Source organism: Triturus cristatus, chromosome 7, assembly GCF_964204655.1.
Source record: "Triturus cristatus chromosome 7, aTriCri1.1, whole genome shotgun sequence".
NCBI classification, from domain to species: Eukaryota; Metazoa; Chordata; class Amphibia; order Caudata; family Salamandridae; genus Triturus; species Triturus cristatus.
The window spans coordinates 92,073,777-92,086,386 of record NC_140590.1 but is presented as its reverse complement, the minus strand read 5'-3'; the positions used below and the strand labels follow the sequence as shown (position 1 = coordinate 92,086,386).

General features: G+C 48.1%; 1 protein-coding gene across 1 annotated transcript in view; it reads right to left on the bottom strand.

The window, feature by feature from the left end:
- Positions 1-11,960, bottom strand: part of LOC146808900 (uncharacterized) — a 193,807-nt gene extending 181,847 nt beyond the window's left edge. The window contains exon 1 of the mRNA XM_085615711.1: positions 11,819-11,960. Coding sequence (XP_085471837.1) covers positions 11,819-11,870 — 52 coding nt within the window. The 5' untranslated portion in view covers positions 11,871-11,960. The remainder of the gene's footprint in view (positions 1-11,818) is intronic.
- Between the last annotated feature and the right edge of the window lie 650 nt (positions 11,961-12,610).

Below are 12,610 nucleotides of genomic sequence, written 5' to 3'. Positions count from 1 at the left end.
GAAGCGCTGATCCGCGGGAACCGCCGTGGTTAAATCGGCGTTCCCCGGAAGCGCTGGTATGACGCAGCAGTGGTTCCGGTCTGAACACTAGACCGCTAACTGCCAGCTGCGTGTCCGTCATCACCATCCAATCCCGCATGCGCCTGAGAGGTAATGCGCAGCGGAGCCGGGAACCATGACACCTGTGCCCACACCACTGGCATAGGGCACCCAGCTAGAAGGGTGGCTGATGTATGCCAGGGCAGTGTAGGTTGTGGGCATGGCACACAGGGATGTGTGCCATGTCGACTCTGTGTTTTGTCTTGTACCCAGACACTCAGCCTGCAAGGGCAGTGTTTTTGTGTTAGGGTACAGGGCCTCTAAGGGTGGCACAATAAGTGCTGCAGTCCTTAGAGGCCTTCCCTGGTTACGAGGCCCTGGGTACCTAGGGTACCATTTACCAGGGGTTGACATGTGGCCAGGGTTTGCCAATTTGGGTTTTAGGTTTTAGGGAAGGAACATAGGCTGTGGACACCTGATTGGCAAGAGTCCAGGGCACACTCAGTCAAAGTACATTCAGCAATTCAGCAAAAATTGGGGGCATACCATGCAAGAAAGTTGGCACTTTCTCACACTAGGCTTGGATAAAGTCAATGCACCACATACTGGAACCAAATGTAGGTGGGAAGGAACTGCATAGGGCTTCTGTAAGCCAATGAGAGCCACTCAAGCTTCCAATAAGGTACTGTGCACAGACTGTAAACAAGGGAAAGGACAACTACCTGACTAGAGGATACCTGCTCCTAGAACACTGCCTCTATCCTAAAGTGGGAGAGGAGTGGGTTGGACCTTCTGGAAGCAAAGGGAACATTCATTGCTCTCATAGTGCCCTACTAACTTGCCTTGTAACTAAATATGCCGCTGGGCACATACTGCCAGATTCCCCAACACAGTGATTATTCTCCAGCTATATTCATTGTCTATTCTGATTGCTCTTTGCACTTGTAGCGTATTGAGTTGTTTGCTTAGGATTAAAGTGCTTTTCATTTTAGAAAAAGCACAGGTTGGAGAATTATTCTACACTGACATTTACTTTGCTTAGTACTGAGGGCCTGATTCACAAAGGTAAACTTTCACTTTGTGTAAGTTTTCTATTTTTTTGGTATTCACAAACTATTAATGCAATTTTGCTAAGAGTATTTTTATGACTGCAGAGACTCCACAGTTGAGACAGAGAACTCCACACATAAAAACATAGGACAGGCCTCTCCTTTTTTGTGCACAGTCGCTGCCTTGAATGTGAAATCTCCACAAACTGTTTTTGTAGTTGGGGAATACCAAATAGATAGAAAACGTACACAAAAGTGTAAGTTTACCTTTGTGAATTAGGCCGTAAGTATCTACTCCACAACACTTCCCTGTGTAAGCATTGTACTGCTAAGCTGAGGGTTAGTGCCAAAATGGAGGGTTCAATAGTAAGATGAAGCCTGAGGAACCAAAGGTAAATGTCTCTGATTGCTACAATTTGAGCCCACTTCAATACTATGGGACTCCTACAAACATTACCATAGAAGATGGTTAGATCATTCTTGATACCATTCTATAATGGAACTAATCATTGGCCCTCTTGTTTTTATCTTAGGCCAAGGATGATCATTAATTTGGCATTGGCAACTTTTTGTGATCTGGGTGGTTTCTATTGAATGAATTGTCAATCTGTAGTAATTAAGAGATGCAGACTATATACTGCTCTTTGGGTTCAGTTTGAAACCAAGACCCAATGCAGAATTCGCAGGACATGAGTAATGTGGAATGTGTTCATTGCCACATCAAGCACAACAGTTTCTGCATAGCCACCATCTGTCACCCCTGCCAACTACAGATCAGGATCTCAGGCCATTCTAAGAACAATGTTTGCCTAGCTGAGGTGTCTGGTTTCTGACCACCATAAATAAACCAGGACTTGCCTAAATCATCTGTGCAGAATGGGTGTTCATGCAAAAAATCATACAAGGAGCTGCACACACAATTCTTCGAGGATGATCACCCACACTATGCTTACTCCTAGCCGTATTGAACCCTACACATCTGACCACCTGCACCAAGCCACAACATAACTTTCACATATAACCCCTATGACCTTAACAGATATGACATAATCACAAAGCTCCACATAACATCAATCATGTATGAGCCCATAACATCGCTAGACATGAAAGCCACATCCTTGTGATAAGGAAATTATGTGCTCGGTATGTTTGCACTGAAAATGCCTGTACCAGCCTTAGCTCTCTGTAATGGACACTTGCACTGCTGCCCTTTCTTTGTATGCTTTGTTCTTGCTTGAGATTTGATGTCAGCTGTTGTGTTTAAGGGAAACTTATATTTCCGCATCTTGCATTGCATGTACTCTACTGAGTGTGGCTGTATAATGGATGCCTATACTGTGCCGTTTCAGAGCATGTGTGTGTTATGTGTGTGTGTGTGTTGTGAGTGTGTATGTGTGTGGAAAGATGGCTCACCTGCTGGATCAATGAAAAAAGCCTGAAGTGAGGATAATTGTGCTGTGCCTGTTTTTAGTGTGAACCAACTTCCACCGTTCCAACTGAGTTAAAAACACACCTCTTTAAAGAACACTACATCACCATGCATCAACCTTATACAATCCAATTTCCTCTAGTATTACTTGACTTCATGCTCGCCTTTGACCATGTAGAGCTCTCTGCTGTATTTTGGCTATGTTTGCTCTAAGAAATACCATATACATACATTCATACATACATAAGTACATACCTTATGTTACTATTCAATGTGATAAATAGACCCAGCTTGACAGATTGTAATACTAGTGTCCATATGGCATATGTTCTGTGTTTGAGTGAAGTTTGATTCTTAAGTTACCAATGCTGTACGTGGAATTTGAAATGGAATACTGCTTTTCCGTTAATGCGGTCTATGATTTGTGCATGAAGTGTGCAGTAGGAGATATGTATTGAACTGCAAATGCTAGTTCTGTTCCTGCTTTGTATATGAAGAAGGCTCACACATGTTGCAGGTGCCACTTGTGTGGTAAGGTTGCCTTGCAATACCTTTTTTTATGTCTTAGGGAAGTTTGAACTGTGGATGTTTTCCTCAATATGAGCATCTATGTCTAACACCTGTTCAGTGAGTGTAAAGCTTGCACTGTGAATGTGTGGCATGTGCCTGTTATGTGAAAGATGTTTTGCATGAAACTGCTTTGTGGAAGTAAAACTTGTAGTGTGAATGTCTGCAATGTATCTATTCTCTGTGTATGAGTGGTACTCATACTGCAGATGTGTTTATTTTACCTCTTCTGTATGGTATTGAAGCTTGAACTACAGAAGTATTCCCTCAGGACAAACTGTACCTGTTTGATGCGTTTGAAGGTTGGGTTGTGACTACTGTTTCTGTACCTAATGTGTGAGAAGCATGCTATGGTACCAGATTTGTGTTAGGGAAACTTGCAAACTGCACGCTTGCTGTTTTGATGGAAGTGTGTCCTTATATTTGCTCTGTACACAACCTGACCTGTAAGGCAGCTTCCTTAGGAGCACCCTTTGTAGTGACAAGCTGGGAGAGGGATACTGATTGGGACGTTGACACTGAGTGCCAAGGGGTTTGGGCAAGGGAAACTAGAAGGTATGCCTTTGGTAAGGGCACAACATATAAATGGAAAAGAGCATACAAGCTAAAATCTCCTCTTCTTTGCTTCCTAGGCCATGGTACAATTCCTGTGGGCCGCAACACGGGTTGCATAACACCATCTTTAATTTGGACCTCCAAGACGGTACCTCCAGCCTCATGGACATATATTGGGTTCTGCGGAGAACGCCTTTATCTCCAGCTGCCTCCCCAGTGGAATGGCCTGTGTACCATGGTCACTATGCATGAACTACATCTGGTTGTCCCTGCATCCAACATTTCCCACGTTCACAATCACCCGATGACAGGTGATGTCACCCTGCTCCACCGGCACCGTCGGAGTGCCCAGTATTTCGCTAACGATCCTCTTGATGAAATTCCTCAGGAATTTCGATTCTTCAACGATGCCCAGGTGTTCTTCAGAGGCATGGTCTCCCTGTTTCAGACGAAAGCCAACGCTCAATCGCTGCAGGTGACCTGCTACGAACTCATGAAGCTCATCAACAACACCCGAGATGGGTTCAACGCAATAAAGGAAGAATTACGCCCCTTGAGAATAATGTTATGCTTTAGATCAGCTGAATGTGATGGAGGGTGGAGTATGTGCCAAAATTGGGAAATCCTGCTGCACGTTTATACCATCTAACGATGCATATAATGGAACACTCTCAAAGGCAATTCAGGACTTGAACAATCTGGGAAAAAAGATGCATGAGGAGGAAGGTGGCGAAGCAGACGTTTTTCATAATTGGTTTAACTTTTACTGGATGCCTTCATGGCTGTCTGCTATCTTGAAAATTGTTCTACCTATTTGCTGCATGTTGATGCTTGTGTGTTGCGATGCACAGATCTTAATAAAGTGTGTCCAAAGATTCAGTACTAAAGTGCTAGGAATGAACAACGCACAGACAGGAATATACTCAGAAACACACAAGGGACCAGGGAATGGGGAGGAACAAGCACTGTCAAAAATAGTGGAGATTACCATCCCTGACTCCAACACATTACAGGTTCCCGATGATGCCCATTGCCATATGCCTAATGCTCCCCCACTTCCCTCGGGGAGGGACCTATTACATCCATATGAGACACTGACTACCAGATCCGAGGGGGAATATGTCAAAATGAAAGCAAACTTAGGTAAGGAGCACAAACAGCCCTATTGTAATGAAACGTCCTGCGTACCCCAACAAGACACGCTGCCAGCCAAATAAGCTGTAAGGTTGTTGTTCAAAAATGAACAAGAGGAGGAAAATGAGACAGGGTCCTGTGTTACCATATAGCATGCCCTGGCCTAGCCTTGCCACATCAACCAGCCTGAAAACTATTACATGGGCCTAACCAGCCTAATGTGTAGGCCCTTGTTAAATTAACCAGAGTTCTGTACCTATTTTTCTGAACACAGCTGGCTCCCGGCCTCTGTGACCTAAAATCATAAACAGCTTCTCTCAGCGAGGCACCCTGACCCTCAGCCCCCACTGTTCTCGTGTGGTCGACTTTCTCATGTGAAGCCCAGTGATCGTTCCTCTTTCTCACACCTTCGTACACCGCAAGAACACAGAAGTTCTGACCACAGATAAAACATCTGATCATGAGACTGGAAAGATTCTCACCGCAGGGAACAACAAACTTAGGTACTGTGGTAAGATTGGGCGTTGTTTTACTTATGTGTTGTTTATATTATCGCCATCTTCTCGCTTGCCATATGAAACTTAAGACATGCACTTAGCCGTGAGATATTGACCTTTGGCCTGGCAAAGTTCTGCTTTATTGTAAGTGATCACCTAATTTCTGATAAATGTACGCCCTGTGGGTATTTTTGACGTCTGCATAATTGACCAGTTCTGCATTTAATTTCTGCTTGACCAGAACCAGGGAGTGACCACTGCGCCTTCCGGCCTGGTCACCCCCACGCTCCTGTGCCTGTGCCTGCTCCCGCAGCCCCAGCCACCCGAGGGCCGCCGAGCCCACACCAGCCTCCCGCAGCCCCAGCCACCCGAGGGCCGCCAAGCCCGCTCCAGCTTTCCCGCTGCCCCAGCCCGTGGCCCCGCCCCCCTCCAGCCGATTGGCTCGCGCTCCCGCCTCCCCGCAGACCCTCCCGACCGGCTCCCTTCTTATGACGTCCCCAGAGCGACCGTGCAGCGGACACGCGCAGCGGGAGCACCGATTGAGCGCCGAAGGTGCGCCAAAGGTAAGCCCGTCTACGCCCGTCCGCGCCTGGACCGCGCCCAGCTCCAGGACCCCTGGCCCCCGCAGACCCCAGCCCACCCACCGGACGTACGACGCCGCCACCCTCAACGCACTCAACGCCGGCTGAAGCCCAGGATGCTACCGAGCCACCCCGAGACGCACCCACGGACACCTTCTGCTGCAACTCCTGCAAGTTCACCTGCATCCGGACCTGCACTACTCCAGCACCAACCAAGACCAAGACGAGCAACAGCAGCAGCCACCTGAAATGCATCCTGCTCAACACCCGCTCCGTCCACAGACACACCGTCGAGCTCTGGAACCTGCTCGACACCACAGCCCCAGACGTCGCCTTCCTCACGGAAACCTGGATGAACGCCTCCTCAACGCCCGACATTGCCATCGCCATCCCAGACGGCTACAAGATCATCCGAAGGGACCGCATCAACCACACCGGAGGAGGCATCGCCATCATCCACAGGAACACCACCCACATCACGACCAACACCGACGACACCCTCGCACCCGCCGAGCACCTGCACTTCCAGGTCCACGTCAACCCCAAGACCACCCTCAGAGGCACCCTCATCTACAGACCCCCGGGACCACGCACACAATTCAGCGAAGACATCGCCGACTTCATCAGCCCGCACGCCCTCCCCTCCGCTGACTACATCCTCCTCGGGGACCTCAACTTCCACCTGGAGAACAACAACGACCGCAACACCACCACCCTGCTGGACAACCTCGCCAACCTCGGACTCAAGCAGCTGGTCACCACCCTTACCCACTACGCCGGACACACACTCGACCCTGTCTTCTCATCCAGCAAGGACATCGCCTTCAGCCACGCCACCGGACTCCACTGGACGGACCACAGCTGCGTCCACTTCAGCTTCAGAAGGACCACGATCCACCACCACCAGCAACAGGTTGCACGCAGAAGCTGGAACAAGATCACAGCCGACCAGCTCGTGACCGCCCTGAGCAAGAACCCACCCACCAGCGCAACGAACCCCAGCCAAGCAGCCACCAACCTCACGAAGTGGATCAGCGACTGCGCAGACGACCTCGCCTCTCTGAAGACCCCGACTAGCAGACCCGGTAGCAAGAAAGCCCCATGGTTCACTGACGAACTCAAGAGCTCCAAGAAGAACTGCCGAGCCCTCGAGAGAACCTGGCGCAGAGACCCAACACCGGACAACATGACTGCCCTCAAGCTCGCCACCCAAAAACACCACCAACTCATCCACGCCACCAAGAAAACCGCATTCAAGGAACGACTGGACAACAACGCACACAACAGCAAGGAACTCTTCAACATCGTCAAAGAGCTCTCCAACCCCAACGCCGGTAACAACGACATCACCCCTTCACAAGACCTCTGCAACTCCCTCGCCTCCTACTTCCACAACAAGATCGCGGACATACACAACAGCTTCAGCACTCAACCGACGCACGCCACGACCGAACCACCGCCCCCCACCACCACCCTCCGCACCTGGACCCCGATCAGCACCGAAGACACCGTCCGCACGATGAACTCCATCCACTCCGGATCTCCTACCGACCCCTGCCCTCACCACGTCTTCAACAAGGCCGACGCTGTCATCGCACCCCACCTGCGGGACATCATCAACACCTCCTTAAAACACCGCTACCTTCCCGGAGAGCTGGAAGCACGCCGAACTCAGCGCACTACTAAAGAAGCCATCAGCCGACCCCACCGACCTCAAGAACTACCGCCCCATCTCGCTGCTCCCGTTTCCTGCAAAAGTCATCGAGAAGACCGTCAACAAGCAGCTGGCCGCCTTCCTCGAGACGAACGGATCCCTCGACCTCTCGCAGTCTGGCTTCCGGGCCAACCACAGCACCGAGACCGCCCTGATCGCAGCCACCGATGACATCCGAGCTCTGCTTGACAACGGAGAAACAGCGGCCCTCATCCTCCTAGACCTCTCCGCGGCCTTCGACACTGTCTGCCACCGTACACTAGTGCAGCGACTCAGCAACGTCGGAATCCAGGAGAAGGCACTGGAGTGGATCATCTCCTTCCTCGCCGGAAGGACACAGAGAGTCCGCCTCCCCCCGTTCAGATCTGAAGCCACCGAAGTCATCTGCGGCGTTCCTCAAGGCTCCTCGCTCAGTCCAACACTCTTCAACGTGTACATGAGCCCCCTCGCAGACATCGCACGCCAGCACAACCTCAACATCATCTCCTACGCCGACGACACCCAGCTGATTCTCTCCCTCACCAACGACCCCGCCACCGCCAGAGCCAACCTCCACGAAGGGATGAAAGAGGTAGCCGAATGGATGAAGAACAGCCGCCTGAAACTGAACTCGGACAAGACGGAAGTCCTCATCCTGGGATCCTCACCCTCCACCTGGGACGACTCCTGGTGGCCCCCCGCCCTAGGCAGCGCACCCAAACCAACAGACCACGCACGCAACCTGGGCTTCATCCTGGACTCCACCCTCTCCATGACCAGACAAGTCAACGCCGTCTCCTCGTCGTGCTTCAACATCCTGCGCATGCTACGAAAGATCTTCCGGTGGATCCCCACCGAGACCAGGAAGACGGTCACCCAGGCCCTCGTCACCAGCCGTCTGGACTACGGCAACTCCCTCTACGCCGGAACCACTGCCAAACTCCAGAAAAGACTTCAGCGGATCCAGAACGCCTCAGCACGACTCATCCTGGACATCCCCCGTCGCAGCCACATCTCCGGACACCTGAGAGACCTGCACTGGCTCCCGGTCACCAAGAGAATCACCTTCCGTCTCCTCACCCACGCACACAAAGCCCTACACAACCAAGGCCCAGGATACCTCAACAGCCGCCTCAACTTCTACGCTCCCAAACGCCAGCTTCGATCGACCGGCCACGCCCTCGCCACCGTCCCCCGCATCCGAAGAGCCACCACAGGGGGACGGTCCTTCTCCTTCCTCGCCGCCAGGACGTGGAACTCCCTCCCGACCCACCTCCGCCTGACCCAGGACCACCTCGCCTTCAGGAAGCAACTCAAGACCTGGCTGTTCGAGCAGTAGCGGACCCCCCTCCCCTAGCGCCTTGAGACCCTCTGGGTGAGTAGTGCGCTATATAAATGCTTTGATTGATTGATTGATTGCTTTTGGGGATATAAAAATGAGACCCACCGGTCACTCCTTCGGACTGCCACTCTTTCGTGCTGTAGGTCACGGAGGGTGTGGGTACTCCCCAAGAGCTCTTGATTTTTGATCTAGATTATGACTTTTTAAGATACAACTTGACTTGTCATATATTGGCTATATTTGCTATTTTTGTCTTTAAATTGGTGTTCTCCTATTAAGAAGTTAATTTTAACATTGCTATTGTAAAGTTCCGTTTATGATCAAAATTGTGCCTTTCATAGCATTTCAGTTAAAAGTATGTTTATTTCTCCTGATCAAAGTTGTGTTTTCCATATTGCATTTACTGATGTGTCTTTGAAGCTTTAGACTGCTCATTTCATTTTGCATTCTTGAAAGGTTTCTCTCCTAAAGGCTTTTTCTTTGATTTATGAATTGTATTGAAAATGATATAAAGTGTCTTCTGATATGGTGATTCTCTGTGAAACTAAAACCATCTTGTTTTTATATCCAATTATCTATTTCTTGAAGCTGCACCTTCAAATAAATTGTTTGAACCTTTTGGCTTTTTTTTCTGCTTCTCACACGTTTGCTTCCTTCATTTTAGTATGGGCTCCGGCTCAAGTTAAGCTGCCCACAAAACCCTCGCTCCAACACTGCAATGACTGATGAAATGCCTCAGAGTTGCAGGGTGGGGAGAGGATACAGACTGTTCAGCTGTAGCAAGTAACACATATATTACACACCAGTAGAGATAGCACAGAGTGGAATAGATGGAAGACATAGGCAAAAATCACACCAATCTGTGTACATCAACAATCACAAGGAACTAATTACCTTCTTTTGCTACTAGTACACCTCAGCAAAATGTTCATCCGTGGGGAGACCATGTGCTCTAGTACCACATACCAACTCATAATATATTAACTTATTACAAAAAACAAGACCCAACAGAAGGATCACACAAGGACCATATTTCAATCTCTCCCATAAACCTCTAGCAATTGAAATTACCCCCTAACATCCATCACCCCTCTGCCACATCAGCAAACTTCTTACATCTTTCAAGTGAATTCTGGATTTAATTTTTAAGACTTATTATGCCACTTTACCAACAATTGTATCAAATATAGACTATATAAATTTGCTTCTTCACTGGAATCCTTCGTATGTTGCAAAGGTGATTTTAAATATTAATGGGGAGGGGAGTTGGCCAATGGGTTAGGGCGGTCGACCTCGAATCTGCGGAACTGGGTTCGAGTCTGACACTGAACATCCTGTGATTCTGGGCAAATCATTTATTCTCCCGGTGCCTAACAAAAATTAATGTGTCCTCATGTAACACAACTGGTGCTATGTAAAGCACTCTGATACACAATACCTATGGGTCAAGTTTGCGCTATATAACACTCCGTAAAATTAAAAATAAAAATTTGAAAAAGGTAATAAAGATACACTTTGAAGTAGACTATTGAATTAAAGTGCCAACTGTTAATGTTCCAGTTAATAATACTAATATAATAGTTGGAATGCGTTTAGAAACATATATTTGAAAGAACTTTTTGTTGAATATCACCAAACAAATCTAGAATAGGCAGATGAAAACAAAGTATTCAGAGAAAGAAAGTAAACGTGAGATTTTACACAGTTCGAGGAAATCTTGCAAACCAGGTTATTTTGGTCTCTGCTTAAAGAATTTTGCAAGGTAGCTTGAATCCAGTCAATGTTTTGTAGTGTATTGTGCATAGTGTTAAAAAAAAACATGAGTACATTGAACATTCATGTTTGCACTTGCTGCACCAAGAATCACTGCACAGGGCCAGATGTACTAACTACATACAAAGCAGCGCAGCAGCACAAGTTGCTGTACTATGTTGTGTGAAAGGGGAAGAGCAGAAAACACCAGATCTGCTCAGAAGCTCTGCTTTCCTCTCTCCCTGCTTGAGCACTTTAAGCTGGCATGCCTTAACACACACACCCTTGAACCACAGAGAGTGTGTATGTGTGTGTGTGTGAGTGTGTGCAAAATGTATGCATTGTTCTCTTTTCCCACGTTTCATGTATGCCGTGAAGTGGAATATACATTCAAAGAGGGAACATTTTGCAGACTTTTAAAACTTGTTCCACTATTACATCTGCCTCAGATGCTTGTCTATAAAATGGGAAATAGGGATTTGCTTCAGAATCGGCGGGTAGAAAAAAAGGGAACCAAACGTAGGACAAAAGTGCAAAGGGCACTACTTTGTGGCATTAAAAGCAATTTTCAGCTTTTTCCAATCATGACTTGATTTGGATAGTAAATGCCACCGCAAAATGTCGCATTGGGTTTGCATAACGTTTATGACGCAAACCCTGCGCAAACTGGTTGTAACTCTGGGCTGGACTTTGGAGAGTTTTGGACACCTGCTATCCATTGAGAAGTGACCATTTGTTGTGGTCGTAGTCTGGAACAAATGTGTATTAGCCATGTTTGTGTTTTACTGACTCTCCAACATTATTCATGTTGGACACCTCATCAGGAGTTGAAAAGAAGAATCTTGAATGAAGCTTCTCCTCTGCCCTTAGGAGGAGCCACCCTGGCTGTACAGATCCTGTGTGACTCCAAAGAAGAGATTACAAGTGGAATATTCATTTGAACACAGTGCACATTTTCCTATAACAACCAAGCAACGCGAGCATGTTATTGTTTGCTTCAATGTGTAAGTTACTTAGATTTGGCACATTTACTTGTTCTTTGTTCCAATCTGCAATTTTTCCTGCATTTGTTGTATAGTGAAACGTGTGAAATAAATATACAATAAACCACCCACCTAACAGGGAACGTGCAACAAATACTGAATCAATGGAGTATAAAGGTTTGGTGATCGTATCTCACCCTCGTACAAGACTGCAGCAAGGAAACCGAGGACTGCCAGAAGTGACGTCATGATGCTGGAGGAAGGACGAGGGTCTTGGCTGGAGCCTGTCTCCTGCTCTTCTGTGAACCGCACCTCTGGGGATGCTGTATTTATACCCGAGAGAGGAGGGGGACATCCTGCCTAAACACCCCCACCCTACCGGGCATCCAACCGGATGTGGCACCTGCTGTCAGAGCATGCACGTGCCCGCAACACGCGCTGGGAGAAAACAAATGTGCCTCCCTCACTTCTGCTGGAGACTTGCCACTGAACACAAATATATTGCACCTTCCCCGGGTCACCTGAATCACCCACAGTTTATTTTCCTCAGGCTGGGGCTAAGTGGTTTGTTGTGGTGGGGGGGATATTGGCGTGTGGGCGGCAGGGTGGTGAAAGGTGGATGAAAGAGCACAGGAGGGGGCTGAAAGGGTGGTAAATTCAGTGTTCACAACCCATTCAACAAGCATTGACAGAGCCAATAGGTCTCGCCTTTGGGATCTTACAAGAGAGCAATCGCACTTGACACCTCCGTGAGGATTGTGTGAGACAGCCTGTGGATTTCGGGTGAGTCAAACCTAGCGTCTCAGAAACTGGATGTGGAGTGTAGCTGAAAGCACAAAGACCAAGCGCTACATGCTGGAAAGTGAGAGACAAAGCCTGTTTGAGTGTGGCAGGAGGCTTTTTTAATGATTAAATAAGCCAAATAACAGCGCACATGTGAAAGCGATTCATTGCATTGTATATTCTATTGTATTGTATCGTACTGGCAT